General features: G+C 39.5%; 1 protein-coding gene across 5 annotated transcripts in view; it reads left to right on the forward strand.

Annotated features, from left to right (window-relative positions):
- Positions 1 to 14,104, forward strand: part of MBOAT1 (membrane bound O-acyltransferase domain containing 1) — a 116,906-nt gene extending 102,802 nt beyond the window's left edge. For all 5 annotated transcript variants that reach the window (XM_011362837.2, XM_023532249.1, XM_023532248.1 and 2 more), the window contains one exon: positions 12,738 to 14,104. In XM_011362837.2, the coding sequence (XP_011361139.1) occupies positions 12,738 to 12,861 (124 nt within the window). In that variant the 3' untranslated portion in view covers positions 12,862 to 14,104. The remainder of the gene's footprint in view (positions 1 to 12,737) is intronic.
- Positions 14,105 to 18,316: the final 4,212 nt, after the last annotated feature.

Raw genomic sequence — 18,316 nt, forward strand, 5'->3', positions numbered from 1 at the left:
AGATGCTAACCTGTACTATGTAATGGTTTGCATAGGCTTTTGTAGATTAACCTTGGAGCTTATCTGTGGTCAGAAAGTGACTTAGAAATAAACAATGCAAACATGCCTTATTTGTAAATGGGGATTTCTTATCATTGATGTACCGGTCAGAATGATCAAGACAGTTTTACTATTCAATACAGGTGTCAATGTCTATAAGTAGGATGATTTTTTAGGTTATAGGAAAACATGGTAGAGGGAACTATAAAGCTATACAGGTAAAATCTGTTTCTATAATACCCATTAGGTCATAGGAGTTATGTCAGTATAACATGGAAGTTGAGCTGGTTTTTATTAATACATAAATTTTTCTAGATAAGAGATGCCAGTCTAGTAGGAAGAGAATTATAATCTTTTGCAAAAACCCCCAGTTCAGCCGCTGCAGAGATAGGAGCCACTCAGCTTTAAGAAACTTGAAATTGAGCACCGCTTCACTGGGCTCCATGAGAGGCACCCCCGCCTCACCATCCTGGCTCTCAGCTGGTTTTACCTCCTCAGTGCCACCCTCAGGGCATCTCCACTTGCTCACAGCTCCTTTTTCCTTCCCTCCCTCTGGCATTGTCTCCTGCATTATACCACCTCAGCAGCCTTTAGCTCTACTGAGCGGCTCTCTGCCTGGGCTGTCCAAATGGTTAGCTTAGGTGCTCGTTGTTCTGGTTAAAAGTCTCATAGCTTTTGAGTTGTCTGTTTCTCACATGATTTTCCCCCATGAGCCCTGGTATTTTAAGCACAGGATATTGCCAAATATGAGATTTTTCAGGAAAATATGTATTATGTTATAGCAGAAATGCTATATTCAACTAAATACATTTAACAGCTACAATGTGCTGGGCAGTGTTCTAGAAGCTAGGGATAAAAATGGTGAGCAAAATATAGAAATCATTCCTGCTGTCATGGAGGGGATAACTTGTTGGAAGGGACAGGCAGTAATTGTCAAATTTATAAATGTACTATTCACTCAGAGTACGATCTCAGTGTATAAAGACTTAACATGTAACAGGAATCTGACTCAGATTGGGCATCCAGGACAACTTTTAGGAGGAAGTGGCATTCGAGCTAAGTCCTGGAGGCTGCGTAGTAGGAGTAAAGCAGGCATAGTGTGTGTGAGGGCGGTGGGTAAAGTGGAGCACTGTGGACCATACTCCAAATGCAGGGAACAGCAGAGAAAAGCCCCCTTATGATGGAAGAAAGCTCCTTGCTCTGAAGATCCAAGAAACATGACTGTGGGCAGAACACAGAATCCAAGGTGAGCTGAGAAGTTGGGTAGTTGTTCCTGTTTATCATGAGGAAGCAGAGACTCAGAGAGGATGAGTGATTTAACGAAACTAACGTAGCAAGTAAGTGCCTAACTCGAGTTTCACAGAGTTCCTTTAACAGCAAGATCAATAGTACAGTTTCTAAAAAGTTCTGTAGAAGTTACTTTGGAAGAAAATTACTGCTTTGGGATCGTGTTAAATGGTGATTTGTTTGGGATGACACATTTCACCAACTAAAGTATGCTAATTTCAAATAGTTATCAATCCAGATCACTCTTAAATAATTTCCATTTCTTTCCAAAAGTGATCTAGAATATTACCCTCGTTTAGGGTAAAATTGACACTTCTGTCAAATTTGTTAATTTCAAATGATTCAACCTAATGTGTTATCATAGTCACACAGGCATACCTCATTTTATTGTGCTTCACAGATACTGCATATTTTACACATTGAAGGCAAGACCTTCTACCAAAAGCAAAAAGATTATGACTCACTGAAGGCTCAGGTGATGGTTTGTATTTTTTAGCAAGAAAGTATTTTTTAATTAAGGTATATACATTGTTTTTAGACATGTTATTAGACTACAGTGTAAACATAACTTTTATATATACTGGGCACCAAAAAATTTGTGACTTTATTGCAATATTTGCTTTATTGTAGTGGGCCAAAGTGAACCTACACTATCTCCAAGGTATACCCATATATATAATTTGAATCCCTTATCTAGATCAGCTCTGTTTAAGTTTCTACAATGACAAATACTGTCTAATACATGAACCACTGGCCATTGAGTATTTGAAACCTGGCTAGTATGACTGAGAAACTGAAATGTCAATTTTATCTAATTTTATCTAATTTGAATTTAAGGAGCCACATATTGCCAATGGCTATTAACAGATTGCATCTCGAAAAAGTTTTCATGATCTCTTAAGAGACTCATGGAGTCTGATAAAAGAAAACTGCGTGGTCTTTTAGTAGGGGTGGATTTGGTTGCATTCTGTATCTTTTCCTTCCTTGGGGCTAATTTCAGTAACCGGTATTGAACCACAATTTCATGCATATTCATTTTTCAGTCTATCCTTCACTGCTTAACATTTAAATTTCAGATGTGCTTCATTTTTATGTCTAGTCGGTTTTTAATCTATAGTGACTTCAAATCTCAGCTTTAAATTTCTCAGTGTAATTTTTTCTTCTTTAAGTTGTAAATGAGCCCCAAGTGAACACTTAAATGTATAGTAGTTTCTCTTATCTACAGAACATATTTCCAAGACCCCAAGTGGATGCCTAAAACTATGGAGAGTAGCAAACCCTGTGTATTCTATGTTTTTTCTATATATACACATAACTTGTCACTTAAAAGAAGCACTTTACAGCTTTTCTTAGGCATATCCAAATTGCCAGAATCACTATTCTTGTGTTTTGGGACCATTATAAGTAAAATAAGCACTGCGATATCACAACAGTTAATCCAAGAAGGCTACTGAATGGCTAGCAGGTGGGGAGTGTCTACAGCGTGGAGACACTGGACAAAGGGATGCTTCACATCCCGAGTGGGATGGAACAAGATTTCATCATACTACTCAGAACGGCATGTGATTTAAAACCTATTTCTGAAATTTTCCGTTTTGGGGCTATTGTTGACTACAGGTAACTGAAACAGCAGATAGGGGAGGAGGGCTACTGTATTATGAAAGAACCTGTCTTAGTTGGGGCTGCTATGGCTAACAGACTGGGTAACCTAAACAACAGACATTGACTTCCTATAGTTGGTGAGAGCCTTCTTCCTGCTTTTGCAGAAGGCTGCCTTCTCACTGTGTCCTCACATGGCAGAGGGAGAGGACAGAGAAAGAGATGAAGAGTGGCAGAGAGATAGAGGCAGTGAGAGAGAAGAGGGATACAGTGAAGAAACAAAGACAGATAGACTGAGACAGAGGTAAAAGACAGGGAAGATACAGTTCACGAGCACTCTGGTTTCTCTTTCTCATCACATAAGGGCACTAATCCCATCATGGGGGCCCCACTCCCATGGCTTCATCTAAACCACATTATCTCCCGAAGGCCACTCCTCCAAATACCATCACATCAGGAGTTCAGAATGGATTCTGGAGGGACACAAACATTCAGTCCATAGCAGAAACTTTCTATGAAATAGTTTTGAAAGACAAATCCTCATACAATGACTCACTAAATAACACTTTTTGAAATTCAGTGTGTAAGAATATTAGAATTTGGGTAGAACTTTTTGCAGTTAGCAAAATTCCTGACATTAAGAACCATGCCTTATTCATCTGTGTATCTGGAGTACTTAGTTCAGTTCCTAGCATGCCCAATAAATTTAGTTGAGCTTTTCCATAATGAAAACATGTAGTCTGTAAAATTTTAGAGAAATATAGAATGTCAGAATAGAGGACTGAAAAACTTTTTCTTTTCATTCCTGAAACATTTGGTCTTAATCTATCATAATTGCCCCAATGTACATTTGGCTACATATGAACAGTTAAAGCCAAATACAAGAAAAAAGTGTATTTTAGGTGAGTAGCTAAAAACGAGCTACCTCTGGCTTACACTGGTCGAGCTAGTCTGTAGAGCTTTTTCACTTAGTAATGTCCCAATATATATAATACATTAGATGGTCACTTGCAGATGGTTCTTTGTCTTCTAGTCAAATTACTATTACTACTCTGAAGACTTTTGGTCACGATGGTGGAGTTGGGAAATGCCGTGCTCACCTTTTCCCCTGACCACAACTAAATTATATAACAGCTACCATTGAGAACCATCTGAACACTAGCATAAGTTCTATAACTAAGGATATAAAGAAGACATGAGACTAGGGGGTGCGGAGACAGGAAACTGGCACCTGGGAGGCATATCTCAGGAGATCTCCGCTGAGGAGCGAGGGTTCCCAGCCCCCTGCTGGGCTCCCTAGCCCAGGCCTCCAGTGCCAGGAAAAGGAGTCCCCACACCATCTGGCTGTGAAAACTGAGTGAGACCAAGGGCTGCTGGTATCCCAGGCATCCTCTTAAAGGGCTCACGCACACAGACTTGCTTGCTCATAAACTCACTCACTCTTGGTTCCAGTACTGGGGCAGCAGCTTGAAAAGTGCCATGGACCTATGGGGAGAAATTTAATTGACTAATTTCAGGGCAAAGGCTGAAAAGGGCAAAGGTAGGGGTCAGGGCAGCTCTTTCCAGGAATGGCAGCAGTGGAAGGTGCCATTGTTTCTCTCTGGAGCTTTGCAACCCCACCCAGCTAGCCTGGTAAGGTGGGTGCCAACTCTGAGCTCTCCATTAACCTAGCTAACACCATTTGCCCTATCCTGGTAATTCCCTGAGTCCTTGCCCCACCCAACTTGCACACCCAACCTGAGTCACTTCTAGCAGGTTTTCCATACAAGCAGCCTGCCTCAGCTTGTTCTGTAGACTTTCTTAAAATCTCTCAAAGTTCTCCAAACAAGCAGCAGCTGGCCTCAGTGTGCCCTAAGTCCAGCATAAGAGGCAACAGGACTCAACTTGCATTGTAATTCCCATCAGGGGGCCCCACGCCTGACATAAGCTGCAGGCAGTGTTGGCTTGGAACATTGCTTCAACTAAGCAGCCACAAGCCCAGCACAAGTGGCAGCTGGCTTTAGCTCATATAGTGTGCCCACCAAAGGGCAGACTCAGCTGGCACCAGGGCCCCACTAAAGTGACTCCTGCTTTGTGGAGTCTGCCCCCACACAATAGCTTATATGCTATAGTCATGGCCAGTCCTCACAGCCAGTCAGCCTGAGGGTTAATCCCAACCACAGATGTGCATACAGCAATCAAGGCTCAACTACAACAGGAGGGCACACACAATCCATGCAAGAGACTCCCCTGGAGCACCTGACTCAAGTAACCAGGGAGATGTTGCCACAGGGCCTCAGACACCTACTACACAAAGCTGGGATATTTAGCAGATCTAACACACAGAAACAAATACAGGGAGTCAGCCAAAATGAGGAGACAAAGAAGCTTGTTCCAAATGAAAGAACAGGACAAAACTCCAGAAAAAGAACTAAGTGAAATGGACACAAGCAATCTACCAGCTACAGAGTTCAAAACACTAGTTATAAGAATGCTCAATGAACTTAAAGGATAAACTCAGTAAGAACTTCAACAAAGAGGTAGAAAACAAAGAACCAGTCAGACATGAAAAATAGATTAACCGAAATGAATAATATACTAGAGGGAATCAACAACAGATTAGATGAAGCAGAGGATCAATTAGATGAATTAGCAATCTGGAAGATGGGGTATCAGAAAACACCCAATTGGAATAGCAGTAAAGACTTCTGGGACTATATCAAAGGAATACCAGAAGGAGGAGAGCAAGGGATTGAAAACCTATCTGAAGAAGCAATGACCGAAAATTTCCTTAACCTGGCAAAGGAAATAGACATACCAGTCCAAGAAGAGCAGAGTCCCAAACAATATGAACCCCAAGAGGCCCACACCAAGATGCATCATAATATGTCAAAGGTTAAAGACAAAGAATCTTAAAAGTAGCAAGAGCAAAGCAGTTTGTTATGTACAAGGGAGCACCCATAAGACTGTCAGCTGATTTCTCAACAAACTTTGCAGGCCAGAAGAGAGTGGCACAAAATACTCAAAGTGATGAAAAACAAAGACCTACAGTGATTACCCAGCAAGGCTATTATTTAGAATTTAAGGAAATATAAAGAGTTTCTCAGACAAGAAAAAGCTAAAAGAGCTCATCACCATTAAAGTTATATTACAAGAATAGTTAAAGGGACTTCTTTAAGAAGACCAAAAATATGAAAAACAAAATACAAGAATAAGAAAAATTCTCATTGACAAAGGGAAATACTTAGTAAAAGCAGTGGAGTAACCAACTATAACGCTAGTACAAAGATTAAAAGGCAAGTGTAGGAAGACCATCTGTAATCACGACAATTAAGGGATACACACAAAAACACCCACATAAAAGAAAAAATAAGGGCAAGAACAAAGGTGGAGAGGATGAGTATAATTGTAGTAATTTTAGAATGTATTCAAATTTAAACAACCATCAACTTAAGATACGCTACTATAAATATAGCTTGGTATATAGGAATCACATGGCAACCACAAACCAAAAATCTATGAGATATTCAAGAAATAGAAATCCAAATACACTATAGAAAGTCATCAACATACAAGAGAAGAGAGCAAGAGAATAAGGAACAGAGAACTACAAATACAATCAGAAAACAAAATGAAAATAACTATATACCTATTAATTTAAATGCTAATGGACTAAAATGCTCCAATAAAAAGACAGGGTAGCTGAATGGGGGAAAAAAGACCCATACGTATGTTGCATTTGAGAGGCCCTTTTCAGATCAAAAGACATACAAAGACAAAGTACAGGAATCAAAAAAGTTATTCTATGCAAATGGAAACAAAAAGCTGGGCAGCAGTACTTAGATAAAATAGACCTTAAAACAAGGGCTGTATGTAGCAAGAGACAAGGACATTTCATAATGATAAAAGGATCATTCCAACTAGAGGATATAACTCTCAAACATTTATGTACCTATCATAGGAACACCTAAATATATAAAGCAAATATTGACTGATACAAAGGGAGAGATTAACAATAATAATAGGAGACTTTAACACCCCACTGACACCAGTGGGTAAATCACCCAGACATAAATCAACAAAGAAACAGTGGCCTTAAATGCCACATTAGACCAAATGGACTTAACTGATAGTTTTTAGGACACATTACCCCAAAGCAGCAAAATATATATTCTTTTCAAGTGCACATGGAACATTTTCCAGGATAGACTACATGTTAGAACGCAAAACAAGTCTCAGTAAATTTTAGAAGTTTGAAATTATGTCAGGCATCTTCTCCAACCACAAATGGATGAAACTAGAAATCAGTTACAGGACGAAAACTGAAAAACACAAACATGTGCAGGCTAAATAACATGCTGCTAAATAACATGCTACTAAATAATGCATGGGTTAATGAGATTAAGGAAGAAATCAAAAGATACCTTGAGACAAATGAAATGAAAACATAGTGGTGCAAATTCTATGGGTCTCAAAGCAGTTGTATGAGAGAAATTTATAGCGATACAGGGCTACCTCAAACAAGATAATTCTCAATTTAACCTTACACCTAAAGGAACTAGAAAAAGAACAAAGCCTAAAATGAGCTGAAGGAAGGAATAAAGATCAGAGAGAAATAAATGAAAGAGTCTAGAAATCAAATAGAAAAGAACAATGAATCCAAGAGCTGGTTCTTTGAAACAAAATTGATGTATCTTTAGCCAGACTCCAAGAAAAAATAGGGTCCAATTAATAAAATCAGAAATGAAAGAGAAGTGACAACAGATACCACAGAAATACAAAGGATTATAAGGAAACATTATGAACAATTATATGCCAACAAACTGGAAGAAATACATGTATTCCTAGAAACATACAGTGTTCTAAGGCTGAATCAAGAAGAAACAAAAACATATCAACAATTCGATTACTAGTAAAGAAATTGAATCAGCAATGAAAAAACCCCTAATACATAAAAGCTCCAGCTGGATCAGTTGGTTTCATAGGTAGATTTTACCAAACATTCAAAGAATTAACACCTCTTCTTATCAAACTATTCCAAAAAAATCGAAGAGGAGGAAAGGCTCCCAAACTCTTTTTATGAGGCCAGCATTACCCTGACACCAGTAACAGAGACATTACAAAGAATGAAAATTATAGGCCAGTATCCGCAATGAACGTAAATGCAAAAGTCTCTAATAAAATATTAGCAAACCAGATTCAGCAATACATTAAAAAGATCATACACCATGATCAAGTTGGATTTATTCCCAGGATGCAAGGTTGGTTTAGTATCTGCAAATTAATATGATAAACCACATACACAAAGACTAAAACTTGTATGATCCTATCAGTAGATGAATAAAAGTCATTTGACAAAATCTAATACCTATTTATGGATAAAAGCCCTTTGCAAAGTGGGGATAGAGGGAACATAACACAATAAAGACAATATATAACAAGTCCAGAGCTAACATACTAAATGGTGAAATGCTGAAAGCTTTTTCAAGATCAGGAATAAGACAAGGTTGCCCACTTTCACCACTTTTATTCAAGATAGTATTGGAAGTCCTAGCCACAGCAGTCAGACAAGAAAAAAAAATAAAATGCATCCAATTGGAAAGGAAGAAGTAAAACTCATTATTTGCAGGTGACATACTATAAACAGAGCACCCTAAGATTCCACCAAAAAAAACTATTAAAACTAATAAGTGAATTACGTAAATAGCAGGATGTGAAATTAGTATTCAGAAGTCGGTTACATTTTTACATACCAATAATGAACTATCAGAGAAACTAAGAAAACAATCTCATTTACAATTGCATCGAAAAGAATAAAATGCCTAGGAATAAACTTAACCAAGAATATAAAAGACCTGTACTCAGAAAAGTATAAGACACTGAAGAAAGAAATCGAAGATATAAATTAAAGGATATATTGTGCTCATGGATGGAAGAATTAACACGTTAATATGTCCATATTACCAAAAGCAATTAACAGATTGAATGCAATTCCTATCATATTACCAATGGCATTTTTCACAGAACTTGAACAAATAATCCCAAAATTTTGTGAAACCATTACAAAAGGCCCCGAAAGCCAAAGCAATCTTGTGAAAAGAACAAAGTTTGAGGTATCGTGCTACCTGATATCAAACTGTATATGGCTATAGTAATTAAAACAGCATGGCACTGGCATAAAACAAATAGATCAAACAGAATAGAGAGACTAGAAATAACCCATGCCTATATGGTCACTTAATCTAAGACAGAGGAGACAAGAACATACAACGATGGGGTAAAGACAGTTTCTTTGATAAATGGTGTTGGGAAAACTGGACAGATACATGCAACAGAATGAAACTATCACTTTCTTACACCATATACAAGAATAAATTCAAAACGAATTAAAGACTTAAGACCCCAAACCATAAAACTCTTGGAAGGAAACATAAGCAGTAAACTTTTTTACATCTCCTCCGGCAAGGAAAACAGGACAAAATATAAACAAATAGGACTATATTGAACTAAAATGTTTTTACACAGCAATGCAAACTCAACAAATTGAAAGGACAGCCTACTAAATGGGAGAAGATAATAATATATTCAGCAAGGGGTTAATATCCAAAATAGAGAAGGAATTCATACAACTTAACACTCCAAAACCCCCAAATAATTCAGTTAAAAAATGGGCAGAGGACCTGAATAGACATTTCTCCAAAGAGGACATACAGATGGCCAGTAGACATATGAAAAGATGTTCATCATCACGAATGCAAATCAAAACCACAATGAGATAATCACCTCACACCTGTCAGAATGGCTATCATCAACAAATTAAAAAACAAGTGTTGGTGAGGATGTGGAGAAAAAACCCTCATGCATTGTTGGTGGGGTTTCGAATTGGTGCAGCCACATGGAAAACAATATGGAAGTTTCCTAAAAAATTAAAAATAAAACTACTATATGACCCAGCAGTCCCTCTTCTGGATATTTGTCCAAAGAAATCCAAAACACTCATTTGAAAAGATATATGCACCACTATGTTCACTGCAGGGTTATTTTCACTAGCTAAGATGTGGAAGCAACCTAAGTGTCCATTGGTAGATGATGAATGGATAAGAAGAGGTGGTACATATATAACATGGAATATTACTCATCCATAAAAAAGAATGAAATCTCGCCAGTTTTGAAAACATGGATGGACCTAGAGGACTTTATGTGAAATGAAATATGACTTGTCAGTCAGAGAAAGACAAATACCATGTGATTTCACTTATATGTGAATCTGAAAAAACAAACGAACAGCTAAAATAGAAACAAACTCAAAGATACAGAGAACAAATTGATAGTTGCCAAATGGGAGGCCTGTTGGGTTGCTGGATGAAAAAGGTAAAAGAAATGGTACAAATTTCCACTCATAAAAAGTCATGGGGATGTAAAGTACAGCATAGGGAATATAGTCAATAATATTATAATAACTAAGTATAGTATCAGGAGGGTACTAGCCTCATCAGGTTGATCACTTTGTGAGTTATATGAATGTCTAATCACTATGTTGTATACCTGAAACTAATATAATATTGTATTTTCAATGTAACTGAAAAACATTTTTAAAATTAAATATATGACATTGAAGAGTAACAGGGAAAGTCAGCTTTGAGAGAGAGAGAGAGAGAGAAAGAGAAAGAAAGAGATCAGAGCTAATGTAATCCAGTGAGGAGGTGAAACAATGTCTGGTGAGGAACAGTTTTAAAAATTGTGTTAGCTGTCTTATCTATATGGATACGTATGTAAACTTTGAGCAGATTTTTCTCATGGGAGGTTATATAAGGTGACTAGGTAATCATTGTCCTCAGAAATGTTTGATATGATCATTAACTTAGTTGCTCTTTTCTAGTATTTCTTGGTATGAAGGGAGTATTGGGAAAATATTGATATATGAAAAATCCAGACTTTGAGAATAAAACTTTCAATGTTTTAAGAACAAAATATTGATCTCCTCTCACTGCACTCAAATATCAGAAGCTGTGTCACTGTGGGCCAGGATGGTAGCTAAAGGAAAGAAAGGGCCCCCAGATGGAATTCATCTGAATTGGGGGGTTGGGGGTAGAATGCATACCTGAGTTGTTGGCTTATGTCAGAACTGGCACTTAAGAGTTGGTTTGGTTGGTTCTGGAAAGGACTGTGGTTAAGTTTGCATATATTCAGGACCCACCACCATGGCCTGTGTGTACAGTTCTAGGAGACGTCTGAGCATATGATGTAAGCTAAGGGAGCCACAGCCGTGGAGCAGAAGTCCACGTCACCTGTGGCCCGTGCTGGGAATTGGAGCAGCAGTGACATCGGTGCAGAGTAAACAAGCACCCAGTCCTCTCTCAAGTAGCAACATCAAGAGCAATGAGAAGCTACATCTAGCATTTGGAAGGTGCTCTCTTTAAACCAAGTTAGTTTCTGGAATTCCTTAACAATTCGTAAGGGAGATGTATCAGCTAGCTGCCTGCTTTCCTGCATTCATGGACCCTTCCTCAATTTTCAGAGCACATCACTTCAAGCTCTGATCCCATCATCACATCTCCATTTTCTCTGACTCACCCTGCATCCTTCTTATAAGGACCCAGGTGATGACATTGGGCTCACCCATAAATCCAGGATGATCTCCCCATTTTAAGTTCCTAAATGTGATCCATCTGCAAAGTCCCTTATGTCACAGAAGGCAATCTATTCACAGGTTCCCAGGATTAGCATGTGGATATCGTTAAAGGGACATTATCCAACCCACCACAGTGTATGTAGTGGCTGGCAGAATATAAGAGAATAACAATAAAAATTTAGTGACCATCAAAACACAAGTACTCCTGTACTTGCCTCGTTTTCTTTTCTCAAAAAGGAAGGGGCAGCAGCTCAGCCTTTTTGTAGTTTCCAGTTTAATTCACTGGTACATTCTAAACAGTAAAACCTTGTTGAAAGAGTAAATGAGTAAAGATTTGTTTGCTTCTATTAGATCTCTTGACTGTTCTGTACATATTTTCAGGGAGGCCATTCCTCTTGCTAAAGGAAAGTGTAGGGGTTATGTGAGTTATCTATTCTAACGTGCCTGACCTTGTCATAGAAGCTGAGGAATGATACATAAATCAATGGTGGGATTTTTCCCCCTTTTAACATTATTTTCCTTTGATATTCAGAAAGCATTGGAGAAGGTATAAGTTCAGCTTGACCAAATGGATATAGAACAGTTGTGCAAATGCAGCCCCCAGTATTTATTGCGTGTCTACATTATACTCAGTGTGCTGAATACCACACTTAGGCAATAAAAGTCCACAAACCTCAAAAGCAAATCTTGTTTCTTATTAGCTTGGATGAAAGTTACTTTTAGAGTTGCAGATTAGGTTTTCAAAATCTGTATTCCTCTGGCTCTTAATACATCTAAGAAGATCCCTTTACACTTGAATAGATTAGCTAAAGTGTTGCTGCATTTGTGTTTAGGGAACATAGTACTGCATTTGAATTTGGTCCTGTGCATCCTAAGACTTTGAATATTGGGGTGTTCTGGCTTTTGTGGGGTTCATTCTCTTAGTCTGTGTATTATGTCAGTGGGACAGTACCATGCGTCTGTCCACAAATGGGCTGGTTGGTTTGCTCTGCTGGGTTTTGCAGTTTCGGTCTAACCTTGGCTTGCACCACCACCAAAGGGAGTTACCTGTGGGGTGGATCGTGATGAGCCTGATTACAAACATGTCTGTTCCTCCAAAAGTGGTGCTTTCACTCTCCAGACTGCAGGTGTAATTACATTCATGTGACATTTCCTATTTATATACTAATTTGAAATATAATTTTTGTGTTTTTATCCCTAGGTCCATGTACTTTTATTTACACATCGTAAGTCTCCTGATAATACTATTTCTGCCAGTCAGACCACAAGCTCATATTCAAAGGTGGCCTCAGACTCTGAACTCTGTTAAGAAAAAAACAGATTGATACCTCCAAGAAAAGCTGGACACGGAAAACCACAAAACATTGGAAAGATGAGATGAAAAGGCTCGAGGATTCTCCGGTGACTGAGGCAACGTTTACATGCATCTTTTTTTTTTTTTTTTTTTAAGTGCAGGGAGTATTTTTATAATGCCTTTTTATATGATTAAATTGGCCATGTCCAGTTGATTCATTTTATTATTTTATAGGACATTTGAGTGGTGTGGAGGTGTGTGGAGAATGTGCCAGAGCTGCAGAAAAGGTTCATTTTGGGCTGCTGGGTCTTTGCTTTTCTGGCATGGTTTCCAGCCACTGAAATCTGGATGTTGGGACTCCAGAAGTTAGGTGATTGCTGAGAAGCCTTGTCATAGGTTTCTTAAATTAGAACATACCCACATATATGGTTTTTCCTTGGGAAGCTTTGAATCCTTTGACTTGTGACATACTGTTTTGAACACAGTAACTGCACTCAGAAGACCATGGAGGAGCAGGGTCATGGAGGATGTTTTTCAGGGTCCTGAAAACCCTATGAGCCAGGAAGACTCACCGTGAACACTTGAATGGACTGAAAGTCAGGCATGCCCTAAAGTAGGCTGCATTTTTTTTTTTCCAGGGATTTATCTCTTCCCTTTTTTCTTCTGAACTGAGCCAAGATTGGAAATCAGAAAGTCTCCTGTACATGTATACCAGGAGTCTAGGAAGGGCTGCTATTTTCCAGATGTTTTTTCATTTCACATGTGCCATCTGCTTGCGCAGGGTTGACCCTGAGAAAACACCCCAGAGTTCGCACCATCAGAGGAAGTGGAATGTCTTCTAAGAAAATCATTTTTTAAAAAAGTAAAGTTATATAGAAGTTTGGTAAGAAACAGCAGATATTTTGCTCTTTTCATAGAGGTGTACATGCTTATGGCCATGATGTACACACAGGCTGACTTTCATTTTCCACTTTCACAGCTAATTAAATCTGACCTTGTATTAGTTGAACTATCACGTTGGAAAGCAAAAATTGAAAGACAATTTTCTGTCTTTGCTAGGAATGTGCCGTGGCTTCTTTGGGGGACTTCTATTGGGTAATATTCTACGTAGGAGAAAAATATGGTATTAAATGTTGTGGAAAATAATGATGATAATAAATTATATGCTACAATGGTGTGCTGTCAATCAAATGCCTTGGGAGGAGAGAGAGTTTGTTCAAATCAGAAGGTTAAAAATTTCTTACGAAATAAAAATTGTGTTTATATAAAGGGAATATTTCTGAATAGGAAATTGTTTTTTGTATCAGTAGAGACCTGACATTCCAGTGTATGAGTGTGTATGAGTGTATGAGTGTGTGTGTGTGTGTGTGTGAGTGAACGAATATGTGCAAACTGAAGGTTTTCTTGTTTAAAACTTGAGCGTTATAACATGTTCTGTTTGTCCTCAATGTCAGGCATTTGGATGGGTTTGGTTTGGTGTGACTTCCAATCTTCATTCCCAGCTTTGCAAATAAGATAACTCCCCTTTTACAGATGAGGAGCAGAATCAGGGAGAGGTTTGCTAACCACCTCCACAGTCACAGGGTTAGTGGTAGAGCTGAGATTTGAATCCAAGCCTGTCCCAAGAAAGCCATTAGCTGTCTTTCCATGAGGTAGGTGTCCTGCTGGTACTTCTCTTAGATCAATGAAATGTGAAACGATGTGCTTGTCCCTTAAAGAGTTTCTACGGTCCTGGTGCTGGGGGAATGTACTAGAATCTGAACTGTAGTCTTTGTGTGAAATAGTGGAAGGTAAGAAGTAACACGTTTGGGCCAGTGTATGAGGCTCACCCAATTTAACCAGGAAATTTGGGGGCAACCCTATTTTGCTGTCCAGGATGACTATTAGATAGTGGGTAAGCGAAGAGGGAACATAGTTTCCTAAAATCTGCCAGGGTCTGTTTCCAACAGGAATATTTTGAGGCGCAAGACCAAAAAAACCCATACATCTTGCACACAAGCAAAATTGGTATATATCCCCGTTGGCATAAAGTGTATGAGATAATCCATATCACAATGACGTATTTCACATTTCAATATGATATATGATTAGGTTTTACTGCATTTAAGTATCTTCAGTTCTGAGAACGTTGGTAGCAAAAGGAAAGGTGATCACTGGAATGACTAGCATCTGGCTTTGCCAGCCACTTCTGGGCAGACTGGGACCTTTGGTTCCCCTAGTGACTGCCCAGAATCAAATTTTTTATAATTTGTACAGTGGATGCTTTTATTTTTTAAAATTGAATTGATTGGGGTGACATTGCTTAATAAGTTATATAGGTTTCACGTGTACGTCATATGTCTATTGCACTGTGTGTTCACACTCAGTTAAATTTCTTTCCGTAGAACGGAGTCAAAGCCAAGCTGTTGGAGTCCGGGCTTACAGATGCCACATGTCGGACTTAGTGCTGGGACTCAGCACACGGGCACATCTTTCTTACTGTGAGGCTTTATATTCAGCACTAAAGGGATAACACAAAGAAGAATGATTAGCACCATTTCTTCCCTGAGAATATTGCCCATAGAAAAAAGTTTCCATTTAGAGACAAAGTTTAGATAGGTCCAGACTTTATTGCCTTAGAGATCCAAGTTGTTCTAAATATAATACACATTTAATAAATAGGTATTGGATTGGTGAGCTTTCAGTTTAAGAGAAGTATACTTTATGGTTTTGAAAGAGCCGAATTTAAAATATTTTTAGTTTTGTTTTTTTTTTTAAGGTAACCATAAGGAAGAGGAAGATTACTTAGTTTTTGCAAAAAGCAATAAATAATTCAGTCTGAGATTCTGACTGGTTAAGGGAAAAATGGCAGAAACTGGAAGGTGAAGAGAGGAGTTGGTGGATAGTCTCCAGAAATGGGGTGGGAGTGCCCCCCATTATTGCGCAGGCCCTGGGCAGTGAGCAGAAGGCCTTCTCGGGCAGCCCTTCTCCATCCTGAGTCCTTGTTAGAACCCCATAGGAAGTTTTAAAAAAAGAATTGATCGATGCCCAGTCATTTGGGGAACCACATTTTATTTCTCTTCTTGTCTCTAGCCTTTGGCATAGTGCCCAGCATGTAATGAAGATTCAGTAAGTGTTTGTTGAATGAATGAGGGATTGAATGAATTAGTTTAATGCATCATTGCACTTGACAGTTTCGACGGAGTTGTCTTTGCACTGAGAAACATCTTTCCAGAATTAATTTTTGAAACAAAGGCTTGTGTTCTTAGGGAATTCTGAAAGCACATTATGTGAAATAACCAAGCAGGCAGTCAGTTTACAGAACCAGTCTGAACTGCCTTTGTTTGTCCATCCATTAATTAATGCATTCACTTATTTAATAATGTTGTCATGTCCAGTTTGGACCTGGCACTGTTAGACAATGCTCGTAAAAGATGCTGAAGACTCATTCTCTGCCCTCGAAGAACTCACAGTGTGACCAGAAAGACATGATCCAGAGTGTGTGCTGTAGGAATGCCCAGGAGAACCCCAGTGTTCTTGTTTTCTTCTAAGTTTGGGGCTACCTCCTTTCACAGTGCCTTCAGGTTACCCAGGACAGCACTATCACTGCTCTCCAGCCACATGTCCAAGACTCATGTCCAGTCCTTTCCGAGTTAAGCCTGCTCTTGTCTTGAAATTGGATGCTGATGTTGTAAAATGTCAGTACCAGCTAATGCAGTAGCTGCCTAAAGGAGCAGGCTGTGCTCTCATGGGTTGCCCACAGAGGTAGTCAGGTGGCCAATCCCCATCCAAGAGGATCTTCAGTGAAGTTTCCAGGCTCTGAATGACTTCCTGAGGCCCAGGAGAAAAGGTATTTGCTGAGAGAAGGCCCGGCCCACATGAGCTCTGTTTACCTCCCTAACTTTGCAGAAGACCACCTGCCAGATGATAAGAAGAAGAACGCTAGTCATCATTGACAGTTTCTTCACACGTATTTTGAATACAGCCTGTGAACGTGGTACTGTTATCCTCTTTTTGCAATTGTGGAAATTAAGGCTCAGAGACTTTAAGTAACTTGCCTGAGGGCACCCAGCTAGTCAGTGGAGGAGCTGGGGTTTGAATCCTGGTCTGGCCAACTCACTGCCTGGTGCAAAAGTACTTTTGTTTTCAGAAAGACAAGGAATTTTACAGCCAAAATAACTCTACAACTCACCTGGTCCAGTGGTTTCCAGATGCAGTCTGGCTAGCTCTGTCACTTGGGGAGCTTATTAAATATGCAAAGAAAATGGGGAAATAAATAGATTTGATTTTGAAAAGAAAATGCTGACTGCCACTATTTTTATCCTCTAAGGGGAGCCGCAGAATTCCTATCGATGGAATGTAGTGGTAGCCTTGTTTTTACCCTAGCTGGTTAGAAGGGCAAACTGGTGAGGTGGGAGCCAAGCTAACTCATTTAGTTTTGTTCAAGAGGAGATATTTTGAAGCTTCTGTCAGTGCTGGTGCTCCTAAAAGATCTTTAATATCCTGAGCACATTTTGATATATGCAAAGGTTGGTCTGGACTGTAAGTACTTGATGTATCTTGAGATAAACAGCTTTGCTGGATAAATGAGCAGAACTTTGGGGGACCTAGGCATACATACTCAGGAGCAGAAGAAGGAGACTGCAGAAATTGAGGGCCCGAGGAGAGGGAATTTTCAGAGGGTGCACATTGGTCAGGGTGCATCATTAAGAATAGGATGCACCCTGCACCTTCCTATTCTTAAAGGTGCACCCTTTAAGAATAGGAAGGTGTAGAGTGCTGTAGGGAGACTTTGGTCAAGATGGCAGAGTACATAAATGTTGTGCTCATCTTCCACAACCAGAGCAAAATTACAATGAAATTATAGAACAACCATCACTGAGAACCACCTAAAGACTAGTAGAAGTCCTATAAGGAAGAAGCAATGTTGAGGCTGGTAGGAGGGGTGGAAGCACAAAACGGGTAGGTTCCACATGGTGTGGCAATAAAGAATCAGGAGGGATATCTCACCTGTGGAGGTACCCCCAAAAGAGTGAGGGGATCCCAGCCCCACACCTGTATCCCTAGCCCAAAACACCACAACATCTGGTTGTGCAAAACAGTGGGGATTGCATCCCAGTGAGACAGCTGCTGGAGTCTCAGGTGTTTGTCTTGAGGGGCCCATGCATGGATCCCCCCCGCCCTCTCACCAGAACTCATTTGCTCTGGGCTCCGGTGCAGGGACAGCAGCTCGAGAAATGCCAAGGACATATGGGGAGAAACTAAATGACTAGATTCAGGGCAAGGGTTGAAGGGGTAGGAGTCAGGGCAACTGTCTCTGGACAGAATTGCTAGCAGGCATCATTGTTCCTTTGTTGAACACTCCTCCTAACCAGGCTACAGGCATAGTCAGGCGCAAAATTTCTGCTATTACCCTGGTTAACATGATTTGCTCTGCCCTGGGGATTTCTGGAGACCCCACCCACCTCGTACACTGAGTTGAGCAGCTTCCAGTGGCTTTTCCACAC

Source organism: Pteropus vampyrus, unplaced genomic scaffold (assembly GCF_000151845.1).
Source record: "Pteropus vampyrus isolate Shadow unplaced genomic scaffold, Pvam_2.0 Scaffold80, whole genome shotgun sequence".
NCBI classification, from domain to species: domain Eukaryota; kingdom Metazoa; phylum Chordata; class Mammalia; order Chiroptera; family Pteropodidae; genus Pteropus; species Pteropus vampyrus.